This window comes from Desmodus rotundus, chromosome 10, assembly GCF_022682495.2.
Source record: "Desmodus rotundus isolate HL8 chromosome 10, HLdesRot8A.1, whole genome shotgun sequence".
Classification (NCBI taxonomy): domain Eukaryota; kingdom Metazoa; phylum Chordata; class Mammalia; order Chiroptera; family Phyllostomidae; genus Desmodus; species Desmodus rotundus.
In genome coordinates, this window is record NC_071396.1 from 68948589 (window position 1) to 68976016 (window position 27428).

General features: G+C 39.0%; 1 protein-coding gene across 1 annotated transcript in view; it reads left to right on the top strand.

The window, feature by feature from the left end:
- L3MBTL4 (L3MBTL histone methyl-lysine binding protein 4) overlaps nucleotides 1–27428 on the top strand; it is a 413756-nt gene that overhangs the window by 60030 nt on the left and 326298 nt on the right. Inside the window, exons 2-3 of the mRNA XM_053913420.2 lie at nucleotides 17609–17688; nucleotides 18040–18142. Of these exons, the coding sequence (XP_053769395.1) occupies nucleotides 18071–18142 (72 nt within the window). The 5' untranslated portion in view covers nucleotides 17609–17688; nucleotides 18040–18070. The remainder of the gene's footprint in view (nucleotides 1–17608; nucleotides 17689–18039; nucleotides 18143–27428) is intronic.

A 27428-nucleotide genomic window follows, 5' to 3' on the forward strand; every position in this document is an offset into this window, starting at 1 on the left:
GCAGTAGCCATCTGTCTTCCTCGAGGTCCGAGGGGCTCCCTGGACACCATGGAAGGAGGTCACCATTATCTAGCACTTTGGCCTTCAGGCTTAAAGAAGTCCCCCCACAAACATACTTGCCTTATCTGGTGCTGTTGAAAACATTTCAACTGAATAGTTAATTTATTAAAAATCTTTTGAGAAACTTGCTTAGAGTGTTCCTGACAGAATTCATTAAAAAAAATTCTCTCACTCATATTTTTGTATTTATTTCATCACATCTGCTTCTTGCCTTATCGTGCATAATATCAGAACTCTGTAAGAATGCTTATGGAAAATAATGAGTAGAATACATACATGATTTGTAGCAAACAAAATTTTTTTGGCTTTAATCATCGTCTTTTCAAAGCTGAGGTTTTAGAACTACCTCATGAACAGTCAATTTTCTTGATTTGTATTATGCTGTGAATTATGTCAATGGCAGCCAGTCAGTGTATTTTCCATCATCATTTTTCAAGTATGTGTTTATTAGAGGTGAAATACATGGAAAGTTTGTGAAACAGAATGTGCGTGTTTAAAAAGATACTGCATTAAATTGTACTTATGGTAAGTTGTAAGTACATCATGTTTAAGTTAAGGTCATGGATAAACTAGGGTTTTGTTCATTTAGTTTATTCTGGAAGGGCACAGGAGATACCTTCTTCTAGTGAGGTTAGATCCCTTCCTGTTTTGTGTCACTGGGGATCCTTTCTTTTTGGAGAGATTGTGTCTCTGACTCTCGGACCCATCTCCATGTGGCTCATTTATCCTTTGTTGTGTGGAGCAGTTCTCATCTTGGAAAATTTTTGACAATTTTCTCTTCAAACATTGTGTTCACTAGTTTTCTCACTCTTTTCCTTTTTGGGGCCCCAGTTACATTTTGCATCTTTTCACTTTGTGCTACATCTTCCACGCTCCTTTTCTGTGTTTTCCACTCTTCCTGTCTGTGCTTCAGTTTAGATATTTTCCACTGACTGGTCACCCAGGTTTCTGCAGTGTCAGTCTGTTGTAAACCCGTGTGTCAGTGAGCTTCGTATGTTGTACTGTGCAGTTCTAGTGTGACAGGCAACCTCTGGGTTAAACTCCTGTGTTTCCGGGTTAAGCTTCTGTGCTTTGTTCTTGATTTTTACCAAATAAGGTAGCTAGACCTAACTTCCGCTTTGGGCTTCTGTAACCTTGCTTTGCCACGTAGGCAGGGAGCAGGGGACTATTTAAACCCTGGAAGGTCAGAGCTGGGGCCCCAGAATTTGGAGACTGACTCCTCTGGGCCCGCATGCGTAAATAAACTCCACTTCGCTACCCCAGGACGTCGTCTCAGTCATTTGGCCCGTAACACTAGAGTTTCCATTCGGTTCTTCCTGTATATTCCAAACATGTGGTGGCATGTTCTATCTTTTCATGTATTTTCACATATTTTCCTTAATTTCCTTGAACATATTAATCATAATTACTTAAAAATCCTTGGCTATTAGCTCCATATCTGTATCACCTATTGTGATTTTTTGTCAAATTTCTTATCTTTTATCATTTTGACATTGTTATTGCATTTTTTTCATTACCATTTATCCCCCTTATACCCTCTTCTACCTTCACCCACTCCTCTTTTCCATAATCAGCACGCTGTTGTCCGTGTCTGAGAGTGCTTTTATTTTTTTTTGGCTTGATCTCTCCATCCCGTAACGCCCTCTCCCCTTGAGCTATCTCCCTACATATGAGTCTTCATGCATAGTAATTTTGTTAAAAGTATATTTTATTGATTATGCTATTACAGTTTTCCCAATTTTTCTCCCTTTATTCCCCCTCCACCCTATACCCCCAACCCTTCAGCGTTTCCCCCCCCACCTTAGTTCATGTCCATGGGTTGTACATATAAGTTCTTTGAGTTCTCTGTTTCCTATACCATTTTTGATCTCTCCCCCTCTATTTGATGCCTACCAATTATGTTTCTTCTTCCCTGTACCTTTTCCCCCTATTCCTCCCTTCCCCCTCCCCACTGAAAACCCTCCATGTGATGTCCATTTCTCTGATTCTGTTCCTGTTCTAGTTGTTTGCTTAGTTTTTGTTTTTGTTTCCTTTTAGGTTCATTTGTTGATACTTCTGAGTTTCTTGTCACTTTACTGTTCATATTTTTGATCTTCCTTTTCCTAGATAAGTCCCTTTAACATTTCATATAATAATAATGGCTTGGTGATGATGAACTCCTTTAACTTGACCTTATCTGGGAAGCACTTTATCTGCCCTTCCATTCTAAATGATAGCTTTGCTGGATAGAGTCATCTTGGATGTAGGTCCTTGCCTTTCATGACTTCAAATACTTCTTTCCAGCCCCTTCTTGCCTGCAAGGTTTTCTTTGAGAAATCAGCTGATAGCCTTATGGGCACTCCTTTGTAGGTAACTCTCTCCTTTCTTCTTACTGCTTTTAAGATTGTCTCTTTGTCTTTAATCTTGGGTAACTGAATGATGATGTGCCTTGGTGTGTTTCTCTTTGGGTCCAACTTATTTGGGACTCTCTGAGCTTCCTGGACTTCCTGGAAGTGTATTTCCTTTGCCAGATTGGGGAAATTTTCCTTCATTATTGGTTCAAATAAGTTTTCAATTTCTTGCTATTGTTCTTCTCCTTCTGGCATCCCTATAACTCAGATATTGGAACATTTCAGTTTGTCTCAGAGGTTCCTAAGTCTCTCTTCACTTTTTTGATTTCTTAGTTCTTCATTCTGTTCCGGTTGGATGTTTATTTCTTCCGTTTGTTCCAAATCATTGCTTTGAGTCCTGGTTTCCTTCCTGTCATTGTTGGTTCCCTGAATATTGTGCTTTATTTCATTTTGAGTATCTTTCATTTGTTTTTTCATTTTTCAAGCAAGCTCAGTCAGTTCTGTGAGCATTTTGATTACCAGGGCTTTAAATTTTGCATCAGATAGGTTGGCTGTCTCCCCATTGCTTAGCTCTCTTTCTGAGGTTTTGCTCTGTTCTTTCATTTTGGCCCTATTTCTTTGTTTGGGGCCCCTGTTAAGTTGTGAGGGGGTGGGCCTTAGGTATTCACCAGGGCAGGGCATCCCTCCTTGCTGTGCCTCTGCAGGGCTGCCTGTGGGGAGGGGCCAGAGAGGGAACAATGCAGCTTGCCTTCTTGGCTCTAGCCCACTTTCCAGTGAACTCAAACTGGAAGTTTCTCCCACCACAGCAACTACCATAGTCCACAGCCACCTCTGAGTCTCAGTTTCCCCTTAATTTAGCCCCTCCCACACAGCCTGCCACCTTACCACAGCCAGCCCCTGCAGGGTACACTTGCACAGGCCAGCCTCCTGCCTCCCCGAGGTTTCTGTCTGTCAGCTGCCTTACCATTCTAGTTGTTCTGTTTGACTGTTTCTTTAATTCTGTGGTTGCCAGAGTTCCATGCAGTTTGATTTTCTGGTACTTCTGGTTGTTTATTGATTTTAGATTGGCTGTTATCCCCCTTTTGGTTATGCAAGGAAGTGAAGGGTTTCTACCTAGCCTCCATCTTGGCCAGAACTCCCATGCATAGTAATTTTTGATTGGGGGTGTGTTTAAAACATTGTAGAGGCTCTAAATGTTATAAATCAATTTTATCTTGCTCTAGAGAACTTCTGTTCTTTCCTTTGCAAGGCAGGAAAATTGGGGGTTGATAACCTTAATCTAGCTGAGTTGAAGTTTGGTTTTAATTGCCATACATCTTAGTCTGTCTCTGATAGGCCCCTGTTCCTTAGGCATATCCCTCCAGGACTTTAACTGAGAATCTTTATATTCATGCTTCTCCTTATTGAATGTTTCAATCTGATCTTTGTCGTCACAGAACTGTGAGAATTTAGAAAACTCTTATGTTGTTTTTAGGTGCTTTTGATTTAGCTTTTTCACTTTTCACTTTGGTACCTATCAGAGTGAAATGGGAAATGTGTTTGAGGACCTGCAAGACTCTAGTTTTGGCCCAGTTGCCTCACAAGATCACGTAAGCTTCCTCTTGGACCTTTACATGTCAGATGCAACCAGGAAATGTTGATGCAGATCAACAACTAGCCTCTCTGAGGGTTTTTTGTTAATCCTAGCCCTTCTTGTTCTCTCTATGTTTATACCTCTTTTATGCTTTTATCAGTTTTGTATCTTATTTAGCTTTTCTTTATGTTACTCAAGGAAGCTTTGTCTATCATAAAGCAATACATTCTACTCCAATGGTCTCAATAAATGTTTGCTAGCAAAACTGAATGGCTTTTAGAAGCATATGACATCATAGATCTGACCTATGATTTAAATTGAAGCCTTTAACATCTAAGTTTGATTTAATGTGAATGCAAAGTATTAGGAATTAAAGTGACTACATATAGCTTTTGGAATAATAACTCAGATTTGATAGGGATTTTGAAGGTCTTACATTAGAGTAAAGAAACAGGCATTATTTTTAACTTGTAAACTCTTACTGATTTTAGAGCAGTCATGAAGCTCTAATACCCATTTCATTAGTGTGCTGTGGGAGCGTGTTATTTTTATCTGTAAGAGAGTAATTGATTTCTGAGCACCTTGCTACCTGAGAAAGAGAGATTTTGGAGAGACGAAGGGAAAACATTGGTTTAGGAGAGGTATTAGTACATGCTTTTTTGTGTTGTTGGGGTTCTATTTTCCTTTCACTGATTTTGGTCATATACCAAAGTGGCATTTCAGAAATAAATGAAATGATCCTGTTTAACCTCAGGCACAGATTTGTCAGAGTAAAGATTCAAAGGTATGTCAATAGAGAGTTGAAATTACATGAGCAATATTTTAAGGAAGTCAGCTCCTATCTCTTTAGTAATCACAAGTAAATATCTTTATCCTAGAACAAACCAAACTTCCATGACTAGAAGGTATATTTCCCGTGCATGACTTCTCTGTAGAAACTGCCCCACTTCATCTAATACAAGATACTGTTCATTGTAACCTGCTCCATTCTTTTAAGAGCCAGAGTAAGAAAAAGCAATGTCAATTAAACAATTATGTGATATTTTATTATCACTAAGAATTTATTGAAAGAATTCTTCTTTAACTTAAACATACACTTTTAAACATATTTTTAATTATTTATAACATATATACTCAAAGAAGAAAATAATAGCTTAATAAGTTGGATAGGCTTTCTAAATCTTAATCACCTTCAGAGTCCAGCTCCACTGAATTATTTTTGACTCTCTCCTCATTGTCTGTGTTTTCCCGCACAGTATCTCCCTTGTGTATCCTCAGGAGAGTTAATGTTGAATCACGCCTCAGAAGAGTTTCAGTATTGTCTTTGGTATTTCCTTCCAAGCTCTTGGCATGTGTTCTACACATTTTGATAGTACCATCAAATGGTTTATCTGACAACAACTGGGACTCCTATTCCTCCTTCACATTATCTGCAAATGGTTTGTTGACCAAAGCATGGGAGGGTTACAGTTGTTCCATCGAGCTGCCAAGAGGCACAGTCAGGTCTGTGCGTGGGCAGGTAGTGATAATTACATAAGAATTGCCACCTGGCTGGCAGCATTGCGATACCATCTTGATCTCAGATATGCTAAAATGTACAGAATGTATTTTGTTAACAATCAAGTATGGCACACATTAGCATATATTATGGCCACTTAGTATCTGCCTGCTGTATGCATGATGTGTTCTATATTTGTGGCCACAGGTGTACACACCCTCTGGCAGACAGAATGGAGAGAAAGGATGAATTTAGTGTAATGCTTGACATTAATATTTGATATTTAGGGGTTATAGGAATGATCATTTTAATATTATTGAGTAATTAGGAACATAAAGAGGCACAAGAGACACTGAAAGTGGGTAACTGGAAAAAGATGACTTGTTTCCATTGATGTGCCTGGGAGATTTTTGTAGTCTCTTGTCATATAGCTGGAATTATGCTTAAAGTTATATAAACACATATGTGAGTGTCTCTTCTCAACCCACCCTTTTCCTTAGCCTGCATGCTAATCTCTTATTCATAGGCAATTAGGTGTTTTGTTTGCACCAAAGTCTTATCTACTATTGCCTCTACATTTTTGAACACCCATTTATTATCATTAGTATTCATTCCTACTCTTTTAAAACTTTAACTGAAACTTTTATTTTGGGCCATATCTTAATTTCCCTAAAATTCTAAATGTTGTATTTTCTTAAATTTCAAATAATTAAGAATCACTTTGTTTTGAACTTTTAAAAAAATTTATGATTTTAAAGATGATTAGAAGAGTACTAAAGAGATTTTAAAATCCAGATTGAAAATGATGTTGGGAAAATTAGATGTATTCAAGAAAATGAAATGACTATCTTTTTATATTATACACAAAAAAAACTCAAAATGGGTTAAAGACTTAAATGTTAGACTTAAAACCATAAAAATTCTAGAAGAAAATGTAGGCAGTAAAATCTTAGACATTTCTTGTAGCAGTATGTTTCCTGGTATATGTCCTGGGGCAAGGGAAACAAACAAATGGGATGACATCAAACTAAAAAGTTTTTGCACAGCAGAGGAAACTATCAACAAAATGAAAAGACAAGCCACTGAATGGGAGAACATATTTGCCAGTGATACATCTGATAAGGGGTTAATATCCAAAACTTAATGAAGAACTTATAAGACTCAACACCAAAAAACCAAACATTCCAGTTAAAAAATGGGCAGGGGACCTGAATAGATACTTCCCCAAAGAGGACATACAGATGTCCCATAGTCATATGAAATGATGCTCAACATCACTAATCATCAGAGAGATGCAAATTAAAACCACAATGAGACATCTCCTCATACCTGTCAGAATGGCCACCATCAATAAATCAAGAAACAGCAAATGTTGATGAGGATGTGGAGAAAAGGGATCCTTCATGCACTGTTGGTGGGAATGCAGATTGGAGCAGCCACTGTGAAAAGCAGTGTGGAGTCACCTCAAAAAATTAAAAATGGAACTGTTTTATGATCCAGTGAATCCACTTCTGGGAATTTAGCTGAAGAAACCCAAAACACCAATTTGAAATAATACACACACCTCTGTGTTCATGGCACTGTTATTTACAATAGCCAAGATTTGGAAGCAGCCCAAGTTCCCATCAATAGATGAGCTAATAGAAAAGTGGTGTGGTACATTTACACAATGTAATACTACTCAGCCATAAAAAAGAAGGAACTCTCATATTTTGTGACAGCATGGATGGACCTGGAGAGTGTTATTCTAAGTGATATAAGCCAGGTACAGAAAGAAAAAATAAATACCATATGATTTCACTCATATGTGGAATCTAATGAACAAAATAAATGAACAAGTAAAGTAGAAACAGATTCATGGATACAGGGAATAGACTGACAGCTATCAGAGGAGAGGGGTTAGTGGGGCTGGGTGAAAAAGATGAAGGGATTAAATAAACCAACAACCTCATAGACAATAGTATCATCATTACCGGAGGGAAATGGGAGTGGGGTGGGTAGGAGAGGGTAAAGGGCGAATAAATGATGATGGAAAGAGACACGACTTGGGGTGGTGAACACATGATAACAATATACAGATCATATATAATTGTACCCCTTAAGCCTATATAATTTTATCAACAAATGTAACCTCAGTAAATCCAATTAAAAATGAATAAAATACTAAGGACTCATGTAAAAAAATAAAATCCAGTTTGAACTTACAGAGTATGAAATGAGTAATGAGTTAATGTAGTGTTTGGATTACAGTCCAAGTCTTTCTCAGTGTGTTGAATTACGGAACTATTTAGAGAGCAGCTGTCCTTTTGCTGTTGCTCTGTCACTGCCGCTTTCTTGCTTCTAAAGTTTTTACTGGTCTAGACTCTTTTAGTTGCAGATGACAGAAATCCAGATCAGACTGTATTAAGCAGAAAAGGTCCATTATTAGTTCATGAAACTAAGAAGTCCTGGTACATATTGGATCAGATATGGCTGGGTCTGGGGGGTTGTCACTCTCAGCACTTGGTCTGCCTTCTTCTGTGTTGGCTGGGGTCTCAGAGAAGCTCTCTCTTACTTGGGGCCTCTGAAGCTCCAGATTTCTACTAATTTAACATTCTTGGAAGAAAGGTTCTTCTGCACAGTATTTCCAAAAAGAGTCCTAGAATTGAATCTTATTTTTTAGGGTTGCTTTTCTATTCCTGAAGCAATTACTATGTCCACAGTAAACATATCCCTTTGTGCATGTGTTAGGAGTTTTTCTATATATTTAGAGATTGCTGGATCCAATGGGTAGTTAATAGCAATTTGTGTTTAGCAATGTGTGAGAGTTACTGCTGCTTCATTCAGTCTAACACTTGATAAGACACCTTTGCCAGTCACGTTCATGGGTGTAAGAGGACACTTATTTTTTAATATGCATTCTTTTTTCCTGCCTGATACTGCCGTAGATGTATCTGAGTCCTGGATGTCCTTCCAGTAAATGCCGTTTTGCTTAAGAGAACCAGAGTCAGTTTCCCTTACTTGTGATTCGTATCCCAATGTTTTGCCCCTACTCAGATTTCACTTCAGTGGAGCTGGAATGGCTAGGGTTCAGCCAATGCCCTGTGTCTGTCAAACAGCATGGAGGAGGCTAGTGATGCTGGTTCAGTCACAGCCTCCGCCTTCCTTGAGAATAGTGTGGTCTAACGAAGGTGGGTAGGAGCAACACATACTCTTGTCCTGTCTGCCGCTTGCTAACTGCACATACATAGTACATGCTCAGAAGGGGTCTAGTGAGATATTTTTTCCCAAGTATAAGGGAAAAGCAGTAAGTCTTGCTGAGAAAGGGATTTGAACATAGGAAAAATGGACTGTTCAGTTAACAGAGAAAGTACCGTGTCCATTCTTTTACTTCTGTCAGCTTTGCTCTTTTATAGGGTGACTAGGATGCACCATTTCAAGTGACTTAAAAATCTTATAACATTTTATGTATACGAAACAACATGTTATGTATGTCAGTCATGAAGCATAATAGAAAAAACATACACCTCTGAAGCCAACATCCAACTAACGAACGAAAACATCATGGTACTGTTAATTTTCCCCTCCAGCTTCTATGCTGAGTTTTAGTATAGGCGTTGCCAGAGTGAGCACAGTGCTGAATTTTATGCCGATCATTTTCTTGCTGCTTCCAAATAATGTACTCCATAAGAATATATATCTAAGGTACATATTGGGGCTTTGTGTTTAAAAATGTACTGTGCAATCTTCTGGTTTGCTTTATTCATTCGACATTACTGCTCATATTAGTGTTCTTGCGTATTGAGTTGCAGTTAATTCATGTTCACTGTGTAACGCTATACTTTGTGAATATAATACAAGCTATTTTTTCAGATTCTTGTAGATCTGTATTTGGATTTTTCCATTTTTCCTCCAATTAATATGAGCTTTTTTCCTAATAGAGTGTAATTGCTGGAGTCCTGGGGTCATAGAATTTGCTGGACGGTCGTCAACTTTCATGTTTATGCAAAATGGTGGTTCTCCAGTGGTTGAACCAGTTTATCTTCCGCTAGCAGAGTAGGAGAGTTCCCATTACTCCTCAGGCATGCCAGCATCTAGTATTATTGGAATTCTTAATTTTTGCTACTTTAATGACCATGAATTGGTATCGCATTGTGATTTTATTCTTTATTTCTTTCATTACCAACAAAATTGAGCTACTTTTCAAAAATTTCTATGTGAAATACTTATTCATAGTTTGCTCTTTTTTCCCCTTATGTAAGGCTTTTCATCTCTGACAGCTATTGCTACCAAAAATATTGCATCACAAGCTGTCCCTAAGCTCAACATTTTAAAACAACATTTATTTATTTGCACATTAATAAAAAATCTTTAGGTGATTTGTGATTGAACTGATTTAGGCTGGGCTTGCCTGGATGGTTTTAATTTTTTTTTTCTTTTATGGGTTCAAGAGAGAGAGGAAGGAAGGGAGAAAGAGAGGGAAAGAATCACTGGTATGAGAGAGAAACATCTGTCAGTTGCCTCCTGCATGCACCTTTACTGGAGACTGGACTGGCAAGTGCCCTGATCAGGAATTGAACTGGTGACCTTTTGGTTCACAGGATAATGCCCAACCAACTGAGCCATGGAGGTGAGGGCTTGCTGGATGGTTTTAAAAGGCTTCAGGCTGTTAGTATGCTGGGCTTGTTTGTAGGATGTGAATAATGCTCAGGTGTGCTATACTTATGTTCACTCTGGGGCCCACTCTGAAGGAGCAAAGGTTAACTAAGACATACACCTTTTATGGTGGATAGTTGCAGTGCAGTGGGGTCAAGACTATCAGCAGAAACACATTTCAAGTCTCAGTCACAATGCATCTGCCACTGGCCAAAACAAGTCATACGATAAGCCCAAGTCAAATGCATTTGGTCCAAATGGAGCCATGGAAAGAGTGAGGATGTCTCGTTCTGTTACAGAAGAGTCAAGAATTCCTACTGAGGAAAGTGAAGGGATGGAAAAAGATATTTCATATAAATGGTAACCAAAAGAGAGCAGGGTGGTTATACTTATATCAGACAAAGTAGACTTTAAATTGAAAACTGTCATACAAAAGAAAAAATGACAAAAGGGTCAATCTACCAGGATTGATACAACGATTATAAATATATACGTACCTACCATTAGAGCACCTAAATATATAAAACAAACATTGACAGAACTGAAGGAAAAAACACACAACAATAACAGCAGTGGCAGGAGATTTTAGTACCCAACTTTCAATCGTGTATATGAAATCCATACAGAACGACAGTAGGATGCGGAGGAGTTGAACAACACTGTTAGACCACAGGAGCCTGATTGACACACGAAGAACCTTCCACTCAATAGCAGAATACACATTCTTCTCCAGAGTGTGTGGAGTTATCTGCAGGATAGGTCAAATTATAGGTCACAAGACAAGTCTTAACAAACTAAAAAACATCGTACCAAGCATCTTTACTACTCGCAGTGGAGTGCAAGGAGAAATCAGTGGAATAAGGAAATTAGAAAATTTGAAAATATGTGGAAACTAAATAACACACTGTTAAACAACCATTGGGTGAAAGAGGAAATCAAAAAGTAAATTAGAAAATAACTCAAGACTAATGAAAATACAACATACCAGAACTTATGGGATACAGCAAAAACAGTAGTAAGGTAGACATTTATTTATTGTGATGATTGTCTACGTTAAAATGAAGAAAAATCTCAAATAAACAAGTGAAATTTATATCTCAAGAATCTAGAAAAAGAAGAATAAATTAAGATCAAAGTCAGCAGAAGGAAGAAAATAATGAAGATTAGGGCATAACACACAAAATAGAAAATAGAAAAATCATAGGAAAAAAAGAAACTAAGAATTGATATTTGAAATTATAAAACATAAACAATATAGTTGACATACTCTTAGCTAATCTAATTAAGAAGTAGAGAAAATTCAAATAAATAAAAGCAGAAATGAGAGAGGAAATGTTACAACTGATGTCACAGAAATAAAAAGAATCATAAGAGACAACCACAAACAATTTACATCAGTTAACAATTAACAAAATATATAACCTGGAAGAAGTGGATAAATTCCTGGAAATATACAATGTACTAAGACTAAATCATGAAGAAATGGAAAATCTGAACAGATCTATTACTACTATGGAGATTGTTTCTGTAATAAAAAAAAAATTCCCTAGTAAGAAAGCCCAATACTGGATGGCTTCATTGGTGAATTGTACCAAAACAAACATTTAAACAAGAATTAATGACATTTCTTCTCAAACTCTTCTAAAAAACTGAGAGGAGAACACTTCCAAACTCATTTTAAGAGGTCACATTTCCCCAATATCAAAGCCAAAAGAAGACACCATAAGAAATGAAAACTTTAGGCCAGTATTCCAGATTACTATATATGGAAAAACCTTCAGCAAAATAAAAACAGCACATTAAAAGGATCACGCACCATGACCAAAAGGGATTTATCCCTGGTATAAAAGGGTGGTTCAATATACAAAATCAATTAATGTGTTACACTACATTAACAGAATAAAAGCTGAAAATCACATAATCATCTCAATAAATGCAGAAAAATCATTTGACAGAATTCAAAACATGACAAAAACAATATACTAGGAAGAGAGGGAAGGTGCTTCAACATAGCAGATGCTATATATGAAAAGCTCACAGCTGACATTCTGCCTCCTCTGATAATGAACTTTTCATATATACCTTTCTTTTTTCTTAATTTTAAGTATATTTTATTGATTATGCCATTACAGTTTTCCCAATTTCTCCCCCTTTATCCCCCCTCCACCCTACATCCCCCAACCCTCCAGCATTCCCTCTCTTACTTCATGTCCATGGGTTGTACATATAAGTTCTTTGAATTCTCTGTTTCCTATGCCATTTTTGACCTTTCCCCATTTATTTGATGCCTACCAATTATACTTCTTCTTCCCTGTACCTTTTCCCCCTATTCCTCCCTCCCCCCTTCCCCTTGAAATCTCTCCATGTGAAGTCCATTTCTCTGATTCTGTTCCTGTTCTAGTTGTTTCCTTAATTTTTGTTTTCATTGTTTGTCTTTTCTTTTAGGTTCATTTGTTGATAGTTGTGAGTTGTCATTTTACTATTCATATTATTGATCTTCTTTTTCTTAGATAAGTCCCTTTAACATTTCATAAAATAATGGCTTGGTGATGATGAACTCCTTTAACTTGACCTTATCTGGGAAGCATTTTATCTGCCCTTCCATTCTAAATGATAGCTTTGCTGGGTAGTCATCTTGGATGTAGGTCCTTGCCTTTCATGACTTTGAATACTTCTTTCCAGCCCCTTCTTGCCTGTAAGGTTTCTTTTGAGAAATCAGCTGACAGTCTTATGGGAACTCCTTTGTAGATAACTGTCTCCTTTCCTCTTGCTGCTTTTAAGATTCTCTCTTTGTCTTTAATCTTGGGTAACTTAATGATGATGTGCCTTGGTGTGTTCCTCTTTGGGTCCAACTTCTTTGGGACTCTCTGAGCTTCCTGGACTTCCTGGAAGTCTGTTTCCTTTGCCAGATTAGGGAAGTTCTCCTTCATTATTGGTTCAAATAAGTTTTTAATTTCTTGCTCTTCCTCTTCTCTTTCCGGCACCTCTATGATTTGGATGTTGGGACGTTTAAAGTTGTCCTGGAGGTTCCTAAGCCTCTCCTCATTTTTCTGAGTTCTTGTTTCTTCATTCTGTTCTGGTTGAATGTTTCTTTCTTCCTTCTGGTCCACACTGTTGATTTAAGTCCCGGTTTCCTTCCCTTCACTGTTGGTTCCCTGTACATTTTCCTTTATTTCACTTAGCATAGCCTTCATTTTTTCATCTAATTTGCAACCATATTCAACCAATTCTGTGAGCAACCTGATAAACAATGTTTTGAACTGTGCATCTGATAGGTTGGCTATCTCTTCATCACTTAGTTGTATTATTTTTGGAGCTTCGATCTGTTCTTTCATTTGGGCCATTTTTTTGTCTCCAAGTGCCTGTTACATACTAAGGGGCAGAGCGCTGGCTGTTTACCAGGGTGGGGCAACCAACATTGCTGTGAAGGGACGTTTTATATGAGGGAGGGGTCCAAGAGGGGACAGTGCTGCTTGCTCTGCTCTCTGCTGTTTTTCAGTCACTTGCCCCACTACCCACAATCAAATTGGGCCCTTCTGGTGCTGATTCCAGGGTGGATGGGCTTGTGTATGTTCTAGAACCCCGTGGGTCTCTCCAGTGAACTCTCCTTTGAAGGTGGAAATTTCTCCTGCTGCCGCCTCAACCCCCATGGGTGTTTTCAATCAGAGGGTTGAGGCTTTATTTCCTGGAGCCGGAACCCTGGAAGCCTGGGTTGGGTGGTCTGTCTCGCTCCCCAGTTGTTCCTCCTGTTTTATCTGCATGCAAATGTGGGACTGCCTAGTCCACAATCTGCCACCTCACCAGGTCCACCAGTTGCTGCCTTCCTGGCCAGCCGCAGCCTTGCCACCAGTCCTCTCTGCCCAGCTGCCCATCTCCGCCCTTCCTACCAGTCTGGATGAATGTTTCATCTTTAACTCCTTGGTTGTTGGACTTCCATACAGTTTGATTTTCTGTCAGTTCTGGGTTTCTTCTGTTTTTAAATGTGTTGTTGTCCTTCTTCTGGTTGTGTGAAGAGGCACAGTGTGTCCACCTACATCTCCATCTTGGCCAGCAGTCCCCAATAATTTCTTTTTTATTTTGAATATAGGTGTTTTGCAAATATTTTCTCCAAATAAAAAGTCCTTTTGCTTACTTGATAGTATCATTTCTAGCACAGAAGGTATTTTTTTTTACTATTTTTATTCTTTTTCCTTTTTACTATTCTTATACTTTTCATTATCATCATTATTTTTTATTGTTCAAGTACAGTTGTCTCCATTTTCACCGCACCACACCCTCCCACCCCACCCATCCCCGCCTCCCACCCTGGAACCCACCCCCTTTGGCTTTGTCCATGTGTCCCTTATACATGTTCCTTGATGGCCCTTCCTCTGTTTTTTAATTTTGTTTTAGTTCACTTTATCTGTTTTTCTTTTGTTGTTTGTACTTTGGGGTTATATCCAAGAAACCATTACCCAACCTAATGGCACAAAGATTTACTCCTATATTTTGTTTTAAGAGTTTTATAATTTTAGTTCTTACGTATAAGTCTATGATCCATTTTGAATTAATATTTGTAAGTTGATGTGAAGTAGGAGTCCAACTTAATTCTTTTGCATGTGAATATCTCTTTGCCCCAGCACCATTTTTTGGAAAAACTGTTCTTTGCTTACCAAATTATCTTGGCACCCTTGTTGAACATTATTTAACCATAGATGTGTGGGTTTATTTCTAGAACATCAATCTATTCAGTTTATTTGTATGTATATCCTTATGCCAGTACCATATTTTCTTGATTACTGTAGCTTTGTAGAAAGTTTTGAAATCAGGAAGTAACTTTACTTATTTATTGCATGATTGCTTTGCCTATTCTGGTTTCTTGCATTTGCATTCGAATTTTAGGATGAACTTTTAAACTTCTGCAAAAAAGCCAGTTGGGATTTTCATAGAGTTTGCATTGAATTTAAAATCAAATTGGGGAATATTGCCATTTTTAAATTAATTTTTTGAACCTGTGAATAGGAATAGCTTCCATTTATTTTCTTCATTAATGTCTTTTTACAATATTTTGTAGTTTTCAGTTTACAAGTCTTGTACTCTTTTGTTAAACTTATACTTATTTTTTGATCCTATTATAAGTGGAATTGTTTTAATTTATTCTGGGATTATTTGCATATGTATGGAAATACAACTAATTTTTATATATTGATCTTGTATTCTGAACCTTGCTAAACTCACTTACAGTTCTAATATTTTTTTAGTTGATTCCTTAGGATTTTTTACATACAGTCATGCATCACATACCAACATTTTGGTCACTGATAGACCTCATGAGATTATAATGGATTATAAGCAAAAATTTGCTAGTGATGTTGAAGGAAAAGGCTGGGCCTGACTGCAAGTTGAATTTACTATTAGCTCTAGATGATTTAAATAGGTGAGGAAGTTCAACATAGTTTCTCTTTACAATCCTTTTTATTTACATAAGATTATTACTGATGTAACTGCTCTCATTCTGATTTTAGTAATTTAAATTTTATCTTTTTTTTGTTTGTCTAGCTAAAAGTATGTCATGTTTGTTTATCTTATTGACTACACTTTAAATTGCAAGGGTTTTTAACTTTTTAATACCGAACTTCGACCAGCCCTTGAGTATTGCTAGTTGTGAAATGCAAGGCAACGTTGGCAATGCTTATGTCTTGTGCAGTCATATGTTGCTAAACACATCAAGTCTAAGCTGTTCATTTGCATAGATGTTCAGAGTGTCACTGGCAGTTAGGTGTGATATTGTATTTACATGCTGTAAAATGACTGATGTTATTGAATTTAGTAGGTAAGTTCCTGTGTTAAGGACAAAAATATCATTTGACTAGAAGCAAATGGATATGAGGAAGTGTTTTTTGTTTTTTATGTATAAAAGAGAAAGAGAAATGAGTTAAGTTTAAGACCTATGCTCACTCTAGTCATAAGGCTTTCTAAAAGGAGTAATGTATGGATCAAAAACTAATATTCATTGTACTCAAATATTTGAGGCCTCTGTAATTCAGAGACATTCTTACACGGTTGGAACAAACACATTGAGAGTCTGCTGTGAGCCAAGTACTGTCTAGACCAGCGATTTTCAACCTTTCTCCTCCCATGGCACACGTAAACGAATTACTAAAATGCTGTGGCATGCCAAAAATATGTATTTTGCTGATCTGACAAAAAACAGGTATAATTTTGATTCATGCACACCAGATGGCTCTTGTTGTGTTGGCTGTTGTTATTTTTTTATTTGACAATCTGAGGGAAACGATGTCAGGACCCCTGACTGAATAGTTAGGTATTGCATGCTTTAAAAATTCTTGTGGCCACAGCACACTGGTTGAAAATCGCTGATCTAGACAGTGGAGAATTAGGCTCACAATTTTCGTCATAAACGGAGAAATATCTACAAATAAAAATACAGCATAACGTGTTTAATGCTGTGGCAAAAATAAGTATAGATACAATGAATTTTAAGTAAGATACACTTGGTCCATTGGGAGCAGGAAGTAGTAAGTAAGGAAGTTTTTTCTCAAGGATGTGAAGTCTCTTAGTTGACTCATACAGGATGAGTAAGAGAGAGGTTGAAAAAGGGCTGGGTGAGTAGTAGGGAAAGTATTACAAGGTTGAGGGACTAGAAGAAGTGTGGATCTGAGAAGCAGCAAGCATGTAAGTCTTCCAAAGTTCTGCAAGACTCTAGGGTTGACTGGAGCATAAGATTGGAAGTGGCCAGGGAATGAATAGGAATAGAGGGAGAAGATGAATTCAAAAGATGTTCGGTAGATTAAAACTCAGCAGAACCTGGTGACAGACTATAGGGATGAAATGATATTAACTCCTAGGCCTTTGGTTCAGGCAAAGTCAGGCTGACATTAGCCCCCAAAATGTCTTTGTTTGAATTAGAAAAAGATGTGTTTTCTTCCTGGCAGATGTAATAACCCTCTAGCAGGGAAAAAGGCATGTGTGCAGAGCCCAGGGTGGATTTTAGCTTCCATGTGCCTCTTAGCTTGATGCTCCTGTGTAGTGCGCAGTGTGAACAACTGTAAGGGGCAGATGCGGGCAGATGAGTGGCCAGTAGTGCTATTAGTGCCATCAGGAAGAGAGGGTAGAATTGGGAGGCAGTGAGAGGGGAAATGAGGAACTCGGTTTTGTATATATTCAGTTTGTAACATTTAGGGTCATTTCTTCCGGTGGAAATATCAGGGAAGAAGTTGGATATATGATTCTAAAATATTTGGGACTGTAAATGGTTTAGGTCTATTAAACTTTTTAAAAATTACATGTCTGTTGTAGTTACGATTATTCAAAATGAATGACTTTTTGAATTATAACTCAAATGATACTTGAATAGTACTAGTGAGTGGTTGGTTCTCCAAATGGTGAGCCTGCTCTACCCAGAAAACTCATTCCTAATAATTTTTTGAAGACTGTCTACCACTGTTTATTAATGTACTGCAGAATGGCCTTGATAAATTTGGTAAAAAAATGTTATTTTCTCTGTTCCAGATTGCAGGGCTATGCCTTGTATGACTAAGACCTCTTACCAAGATTACCGTTGCTTTGACACGTGAAGACGGTCAGATCATGTGAGTATAGAATCTGTACAGGCAGAGTACAGCGAACCCTGATTGGTTAGGTCAGCTAAGTAAAAAACCATAAATTTTTGACAGATAAGACCAAAAGAAATAATACCTATTTTCTTTGTGATATAAATTCTAGATGAGGTAGAAAACTCATCTCTTTTCCCCATTAATTTAATATTACACTAGGGGCTATAAAATCAACACTGAAATTTTTATGTCAACTCATTTATCAAGGTATTTATGGCAACCAATTATAAGAAGTGTGATTGAAAGCATGTTTTTATTTTTGGTTTTGTTTTTGTACTTCTAAAGGAACAAAAACCTCTGAACTTCCCATGTGGCACTATTTTGCAGAAAAACACTGCTAAGGAGTGCTAAAGCGGCAATGAAACAGCCCAACAGGAAAAGGAAGCTTAGCATGGATTCCAAAGAGCATCAGAATCAGGATGGGTGCTTGGTAAGATGTCGTCGGTTCCTGAACCCTTCCTTTGGTTTGTGCTCAGGGTGGGAATTCACACGGTGATTGTGTAGTTAGTGTAACCACGGTGGAGGTGTTTTGTCAGTCAGTGGAAACTGATTCATTCTGGTTGAGTTTTATGTATAGTGGTATAGAATATAAGTGCCATTACAGTCTGGTGTGTTTTAAAAGTGAAAGGAGACCTTTTGTTTTAGAAAGATGGAGGTAATTGATCATTGTCAAGTCAGGGAAAGAGACTGTGAACTACAGAGTGTTGTATTTATCAGGGTGTCCAGAGAAACAGAACTACTAGGAGTAGCTGGCAGTCCTGTCACATTCGCTGTTCACAGTTTCTGTCCCCTCTCGATAATGATCAATCGTATGCATCTGTATGTGTATATACATACTGACGGAGAAAGAGAGATTGAGCTTTATTTCCAAGAATTGACTCATGAAACTGTGGGGCTGGCAAGTCTGAACTCTACAGGGCAGGGAGGCGGGGTGGACGCCCAGAAGAGAGTTGATGTTGCCGTCTTGATTGCAGAGGCAGTCTGGAGGCAGCGTTCCCTCTTCCTCAGGTGAAATCAGTCTTTTATCTCATAAGGCCTTTAACTGATTGGATGAGGCCTATCCACATAGTAGAGGGTAACCTGCTTTACTCAGTCTAGTGTTTAAATGTGAATCGTATCTAAAAAACACCTCACAGGGCATCTTGACAGCTAGAGGGTATAGTGTGCATCATGCCTTTAGTTAGCTGTGCTGTTTCCTTGTGACAACATCTTGTATTCCTACATATTCAAGGTGGGCAGAAGACAGCAGGAGAACTCGGTGGTGACTGTGTTCAGATTAGCAGGCGGTTAGGGCCTTCTCATTGTGTCACAGGCTCTCATTACTTATTTGGACATGGGTGCGGGGGACTTCATGTGGATCTTGGTTATGCATTCATTCATACGTCGCAGTTGGCGAAGTGACACAGTGTTATAAATTCTTTGGTTCAGTGCCAGGTTAGGTGTGGTTTGTTGAACTCCATACATTACAGGAGACATGTCAGGTGATGATATAATGTGTATTTGGTTTTGAGTTGTTAAATATAGGTCTGTGTCAAGCTATAGAGCAGTTTTTCTTCCCACCCCTCTCAGGATCAGCCTCACTGGGAGGTGGGGTGGTTAATGTGGGGCTGAGGTCCAGTTCCCCTTGAGGTCCAGATTGGTTTAATCTCCTAGACTAGTTCCATGAGAGTTTAGTGCTCTAAATGTATCTTGGAGAGCTTGCTGTCTAAGAGGTTGCTTGGACCAGACTTAGGGAGGCCTACACCTATCTCAGGTTTGTGAGGATGCCATTCTTTTCAGTACTTTTGGTTTGCCGTGCCATGCCCTCTGAAGAGACAGAGTATTTGATGTGTTCCAGGTTATTTTTAGATAGTTAATTCTCCAGCAGTGGTCTTCAGACTGGCAGCATCAGCATCACCCGGGGCAGAGGGAGGAGGGAAGAGGGGCGGGGCAGGGGGAGGGGGAAGAGGGGCGGGGTGGGGGGCAGTTGTTAGAAATGCAAATCCCTGGCCTCCCCCAGACTGGGTGACTCAGATACTCTGGGGGTGGGGTTTACCAAGCCCTCCACGTGGTTCTGATGCAGGCTCAGGTTTGAGAACACTGTCCTAGGGAAACAGCTAGACACATCTCACCTATTAATTGTGCTGTAGTTATAAGTGATAATGGCTGTTGCATATTTATTAATTTTTTTAGTTTAATATTTGAGACCACCTCTTTTTTCCAACATATTTTCTTCCTTTTCTTACTATCATTTCTCTTTAAATTATTACTGCCCCTTCATAGCACTTCAGCTATTTTGCCTTACAACGCGGATATTTAACCTGCTGTCTCTTTTGTATTGGCACAAACCCCAATTTTCTCTTACACCCCATTCAGTTTCTGACTCAACGCTGATGCTTTTATCATTATTTCCATCCCACTTGGGATCTTCCCTTGTTGAACTCCAGAACCGCTCAACACTTAGGCACTGTTCCAGCGTGGTGCCTCGCATAGCTGGATTTCTATAACTATCTATTGAATGATTTTCTCAGTGTTAATGACACCTTCACGCAAATGGGCTTCTTTGATCAATAGTAAGACAATGACTTAGAGGGCCAAAAATATTGCTAATTTGAGTTTTGAGGTCTTTGGAACATGTAATTATTCTAAAGGATGTCCACATGAGATAATTGAAAAGATGTAACCCTGGCTGGCAAGTCTCAGTGGATTGAGCGCCAGCCTGCAAACCAAAGGGTCGCAGCTTCGATACCCAGTCAGGGCATGTGCCTGGGTTGCGGGCCAGGTCCCCCAGGTTGGGGCATGTGAGAGGCAATCACACGTTTGATGTTTCTCTCCTTCTTTCTCTCTTTCTAAAAATTAAATAAATGAAATCTTTTAAAAAATGTACATTTAGGACGAATTGTGCATCGCACTGTCAGTTTGAGGCTCATTGCCAGTTACTGTGTCCTTTTTCATGAGGTAAATTTATAGTTCGATACAGTTAAGCAGGTTCACTTCTGCGGCTGCATGCACTGGAGAGAAAGGGGTTCAGTCCTGTTTGAGTTCGATCACTATAATCTTGTTTGAATTGTGATTGAAATGTCAGTAACATCCTTTACGTTCTGTGTTACCCTTGTGATTTTATAAGTGACATTTTCAGTCAACCAAGCAAAATAACATGGCAGATTAAATAAAACATCAAACTAATTAACAGTTGGATGCATTCTAAACATCTGCTTTTGAGACAGTAATTTAATATCTTGGATATCAAATAATTTTTACATGCTGATCTTACTGTGTGTCATTGGTGTCTTCCTAGACTAATATTTTCTCTCTGTTTCTTCATAGAACTTCAAAAATATTTATTTATATCTTTCAAAATGGAGGCACATAGTTAAAAATTCAAATAGTACAGACAGGTATTAAAATAAGAATGTAAATTCTTTGTACCTACTAACACACATGCTAACCTCCAACTCTTTTCCTAAAGGGTGACTGCTGTTTATATTTTCTTTTGTACCTATATAGGAATCAAAAACAATGACAACAAAAGCTAAAACCCCCCTAAACCCTTTATGCCCATATTCACACATACATCATACATACATCCATACATGTGTCCAAGTGGGCTCACATTCTGCTTTTTGTTCTGTATCTTGCTTTTTCCAACTCAAGCCTGTATATCTTGGAGATTGAGATCTTGTCATTGTTTTCAATGGTGCACAGTATTTCCTTCTGTGAATGGATCATAATTTATTTTAAAAATGTCCTACTGTAAACATTTAGATGATTTTTATTTTTGTTATACACAATATTACAACCAATGTTCTTTCATATATGTTGGTATACTTCTGTAGTTGGTTCATAGGTAAAATTTTACCAGTAGAATTGTCCTGAAGAATATGTGTATTTAAATTTTTGATAAGCCTTTTAGATCATCCTTTAAAGAAATCATCCCAATCTATACTTTCTGTGACAGCATCTGAAAGAGTGCCCCTTTACCTTAAAATTTGTGATGTCTTTGTTTTCTATAACCTACTGAGTGGATGAACCTCCACTTATCATGCTGGTCTTTATGGCGCTGCCATAGTCTTGAAGTCAAGTGCTTCCCTGCCCTGTTAGACTTCTTTTTTTTTTTTCTTTTTTTTTTAATATATTTATTGATTATGCTATTACAGTTGTCCCATTCCCCCCCTCCACTCCATCCTGCCCACCCCCCTCCCTCCCACATTCCCCCCCTATAGTTCATGTCCATGGGTCATACTTATAAGTTCTTTGGCTTCTACATTTCCTACACTATTTTTACCCTCCCCCTGTCTATTTTCCACCTATCATCTATGCTACTTATTCTCTGTACCTTTACCCCCTTCTCCCCCTCCCACTCCCTTAATGACAACCCTCATGTTCTAGTTGTTTGCCTAGTTTGCTCTCGTTTTTGTTTTATGTGTGGCTGTTAATAACTGTGAGTTTGCTGTCATTTTTACTGTTCCTATTTTTGATCTTCTTTTTCTTAGGTAACTCCCTTTAACATTTCATATAATAAGGGCTTGGTGATGATGAGCTTCTTTAACTTGACCTTATCTGAGAAGCACTTTATCTTCCCTTCCATTCTAAATGATAGCTTTGCTGGACACAGTAATCTTGGATGTAGGTCCTTGCGTTTAATCTTGGGTAATGTAATTATGATGTGCCTTGGCGTGTTCCTCCTTGGGTCCAGCTTCTTTGGGACTCTCTGAGCTTCCTGGGCTTCCCGGAAGTCTATTTCCTTTGCCAGATTAGGGAAGTTCTCCTTCATTATTTGTTCAAATAAGTTTTCAATTTTTTGTTCTTCCTCTTCTCCTTCTGGCACCCCTATAATTCGGATGTTGGAACGTTTCAAGGCGTCCGGGAGGTTCCTAAGCCTCTCCTCATTTTTCCAAGTTCTTGTTTCTTCATTCTTTTCTGGTTGGATGTTTGTTTCTTCCTTCTAGTCCACACCATTGATTTGAGTCCCAGTTTCCTTCTCATCACTATTGGTTCCCTGTACATTTTCCTTTGTTTCTCTTAGCATAGGCTTCATTTTTTCATCTGTTTTTCTAATAGATTCAACCAAGTCTGTGAGCATATTGATAACCAGTGCTTTGAACTGTGCATCCGATAGGTTGGCTATCTCTTCGTTGCTTAGTTGTATTTTTTCTGGAGCTTTGAAGTGTTCTGTCATTTGGGCCATTTTTTTTTTTTTGTCTTGGCGTGTCTGTTACTTTAAGGGGCGGAGCCTTAGGTGTTCACCAGGGAGGGGTAATGCTGGTTGCTGCGCTGTGACGCCGTACGCGGGGGAGGGGCCGAGTGGGAGCAATGGCGCCCGCCTCACTCTCCTCCGGCTTTCAATCTTTCACTCCGCTACCCACAATCAAACTGGGCCACTCTGGTGCTGGTTCCCGAGTAAGTGGGCCTGTGCATACTCTAGGCCCCTGTGGGTCTCTCCAACAACCTCTCCTGTGAGGCTGGGAGTCTCTCCTGCTGCCGCCCCAACCCTCATGGGTGTTTTCAATCAGAGGTTTGAGGCTTTATTTCCCTGAGCTGGAGCCCTGGGTTGCATGGTCTGCCTCGCTCCCCGCCGTTCATCAGGTTTATCTGTGGGCGAATGTGGTGCCGCGGGGTGCTACCCACTGCTCTGCCTCCCCCGTTCTCCGCCACTCTGAGACCAGCCTTCTGGGTTTATCTGTGCAAATGTGGGGCCGCAGGGTCTGCTAGTGCTCGGACTGCCTGCGCCATTTGTCCCACACTCCGCCAGTCTCAGTCCCGCCACAGCCGCGCGAGTCCTCTCCACCCCGGTGCCCGTCTCCGCCCCTCCTACCAGTCTGGATGAATGGTTATTTTCTATTTTCTTGGTGTTGGTCCCCCTTGCTGTTCGATTCTCTGTCAGTTCTGGTTGTGCGAGGAGGCGCAGTGTGTCTACCTATGCCGCCATCTTGGTTCTCCCCTGTTAGACTTCTTAACGTATGCTTTCTCCCAACATCCAAAACAAACGCAAGTGTTATTTTTGGTGCCGTTTGCCCACCTTTGCACCCACCACCTTCCTTTAGAATTGACTGGGATGTGATAAGAAGGAAACTAAGCCTTTTTTTTTATTTCCAAGGTGATTTCATAGATGTTTGCTGTGTACATGGGTGTTCTGGGCATAAAAAGTATATGTAGGCTATAAAATATCAAATTTCTTAAAATGCAACTTTCTCAAATAAGAAAAGAAACTTTATTCGTCTATACAAGTATAGAGTATGTGGTCTCTAACTGTGTATATAAATATCTGATAATGAAAAAATGTTAGCAACCATTCTTCCTCTCCCTCTGAATGCATCAAAATCTATGAATCTATATGTAACTGGTGAATTATGAGCTTTGATAAATGGAAATACAAGACATTATATATTGTCTAAAGGGTTTTAGTGTTGCTGAATGAAAGAGCAGTAACTTATCTAGAGTAATGCAGTACAACTAAGTACTTAAGCACATTAGTGCTCTAAGGCACATTCAACCTTCAGAAGAAGGTGGGATCATTCAGGGCTTGTGTCTGACCTTGAAGGATAAAAATTATGTAAGATGTACATGTTTAATTATTATATTTATTTAATAAGTAAAATATTTATTTATGCATATTTAATTCTATTGTAACAAATGGCTCTTAAATCTAACCTGGCAAAATGTTACATGAGAGAATACAACTTATTTGCATTTTAACATCTAGGTGCTCCCTCTAGGCAACTAAACTTGAGAGGTGAGGAAGTTGAAGGGTATAGCAGAGGTCATCTGGGCCAAGGAGCAGCAAGAGCAAAGGTATGGGGTTGAAAGCAAATATGACATATGTGATACATGATGAGATTATAATGACTTGAGCAGATGTTGCTCTTGGCAGTTTCTTAAAGTGAGTGTTGGGCTGTGGGGTCAGAATATTTGCATTTTAGTTTTTGGCGCTGGTGATATTGGTTCTCTGACCAAGGACAAGTCCTTCACCAAACTGGGGGCTCAGCTCCTTTGTTTGTAGAACAAGAATCTTAGATTAGAAGATCTTTAAGGGTCTTTCCATTTCAATAACTCTGAGCTATGGAACATAAGAGGTAGTAGTAAGATGAGTAGGGTGGATCTGGGTGGTCGAGCTTAGAGGGTCTTGAAGGCGGAGCAGGAGGTTATACTTGATATTGTGGCAGTTGTACTTGATAGACGGACAAGTAGGCCATGGTTGCCTTCAACTGGGCATAGTGTAATGAAATTTATTTTGTAATAGACTTAAACAGATATTGAGAAATTGTTTAGGGTGGGATTATTTTAGTTTTTCTTTTTCTTTTTAGTTTCTGATCTTCAGTAGTTCTAATTTTTTTTATCATTTTGTTGCCCTATACATGACTGATAATAGTTTGCATCAGCCAATGAAATTCATTTATATGTGGGGGACTCATAGAAAGGTGTTATGAGGCTATTTTAGATATTTTTCCTTTCTTTTTGTTTTTTGTGTAAGTCTTAGGAAATACCATTTTAAAATACACCAGCAATTTATTTTATTTTATTCAGGTATGGGGAGGCTAACAGATCAAGAGACAACTGCCATTGAAAAGAGAGTTTGTAGCTCACATTTCCCAAGAGTAGGGGGCACATCACACCGTGGAGGACCATTAGGGGAAGGACCAAAGTTGGTCAGGAAGCAGAAGGAGTGAAGGGAAAATGTAGGCAAAAAACCTTTATTGTGCTTTTTATTTATTTTTAATTGTTATTTTTTAAAGTATTTTTTTATTGATTATGCTATTACAGTTTTCCCAATTTTTTCCCCTTTATCCCCCCTCCACCCTGCATCCCCCAACCCTCCAGCATTCCCCCCCCACCTTAGTTCATGTCCATGGGTTGTACATATAAGTTCTTTGAGTTCTCTTTCCTATACCATTTTTGATCTCTCACCCTGTATTTTATGCCTACCAATTATGCTTCTTCTTCCCTGTACCTTTTCCCCCCTATTCCTCCCTTCGCCCTCCCCACTGAAATCCCTTCATGGGATGTCCATTTCTTTGATTCTGTTCCTGTTCTAGTTGTTTGCTTAGTTTTTGTTTTCATTTTTTTCCTTTTAGGTTCATTTATTGATAGTGGTGAGTTTGTTGTCATTTTGTTTTTCATATTTTTGATCTTTTTCTTAGATAAGTCCCTTTAACATTTCATATAATAAGGGCTTGGTGATGATGAACTTCTTTCACTTGACCTTATCTGGGAAGCACTTTATCTGCCCTTCCATTCTAAATGATAGCTTTGCTGGATAGAGTCATCTTGGATGTAGGTCCTTGCCTTTCATGACTTTGAATACTTCTTTCCAGCCCCTTCTTGCCTGTAAGGTTTCTTTTGAGAAATCAACTGATAGTCTAATGGGAACTCTTTTGTAGGTAACTCTTTCCTTTCCTCTTGCTGCTTTTAAGATTCTCTCTTGGTCTTTAATCTTGGGTAACTTAATGATAATGTGCCTTGGTGTGTTCTTCTTTGGGTCCAACTTCTTTGGGACTGACTCTCTGAGCTTCCTGGACTTCCTGGAAGTCTATTTCTTTCACCAGATTGGGGAAGTTTTCTTTCATTATTTGTTCAAATAAGTTTTCAATTTCTTGCTGTTGTTCTCCTTCTGGCACCCCTATAATTCGGATATTGGAACATTTCAGGCTGTCCCAGAGGTTCCTAAGTCTCTCTTCACTTTTTTGAATTTTGTGTCTTCATTCTGTTCCTGTTGGATGTTTATTTTTCTTTTTTGTTCCAAATTGTTGCTTTGAGTCCCGGTTTCCTTCCTGTCACTGTTGGTTCCCTGAATATTTTGCTGTATTTCATTTTGGGTATCTTTCATTTGTTCTTTCATTTTTCAACTGAGCTCAGTAAGTTCTGTGAGCATTTTGATTACCAGGGCTTTAAATTCTCCATCAGATAGGTTGGCTATCTCATCATTGCTTAGCTCTCTTTCTGAAGTTTTGCTCTGTTCCTTCATTTGGGCCCTATTTCTTTGTTCAGGGCATCTGTGAAGTTGTAAGGGGGCGTGGCCTTAGGTATTCACCCCATAGGGGCAACCCTCCTTGCTGCATTGTGGCACCGCCTGTGGGGTAGGGGCCAGAGAGGGAACAATGCAGCTTGCCTGCTTGGCTCTAGCCCACTTTCCAATGAATTCTCATGTGACACTGGGAGTTTCTCCCACTTCGGCAACTGCTGTAGTCCACAGTCAGCTGTGAGTCTCAGTTTTGCCTTCAGCCAGCCCCGCCCATGCAGTCAGCTACCTTGCTGTGGTTTTTCTGAGCAGGCCTCTCCCGAGTGGTCTGCTGTGTTGTTGTGGGTTCTTACCTCTCCAATTGTTGTGGTTGACTTTTTCTTTAATTCCTTGGTTGTTGGAGTTCCATGCCATTTGATTTTCTGGCACTTCTGGTTGTTTATTGATTTTAGATTGGTTGGTATCTATCTTTTGGTTGTGTAAGGAAATGAAGGATTTCTACCTACACCTCCATCTTGGCCAGAACTGTTTATTGGGTTTTTTTAAAGGGAGCAAAGAATGGGCAAGGCAGGGTAAGCAAGAGAAACAGGTGTAGGATGGTCTGGGTCGAATAGTTTCCTTGGTCTTTAGCTATAGGGGCCATCTCTGCTTGTCTAATACCTGGCCGATTTAGGGCAGGAGGGCGGTGTCCCAGACTGCCAGAGCCTGACAAAAAGAGGCAGTGGGCCGTGAGCCGCATTGGTTGATTGGCATATCAAAGACCTGAAATGCCAGCAAGTTG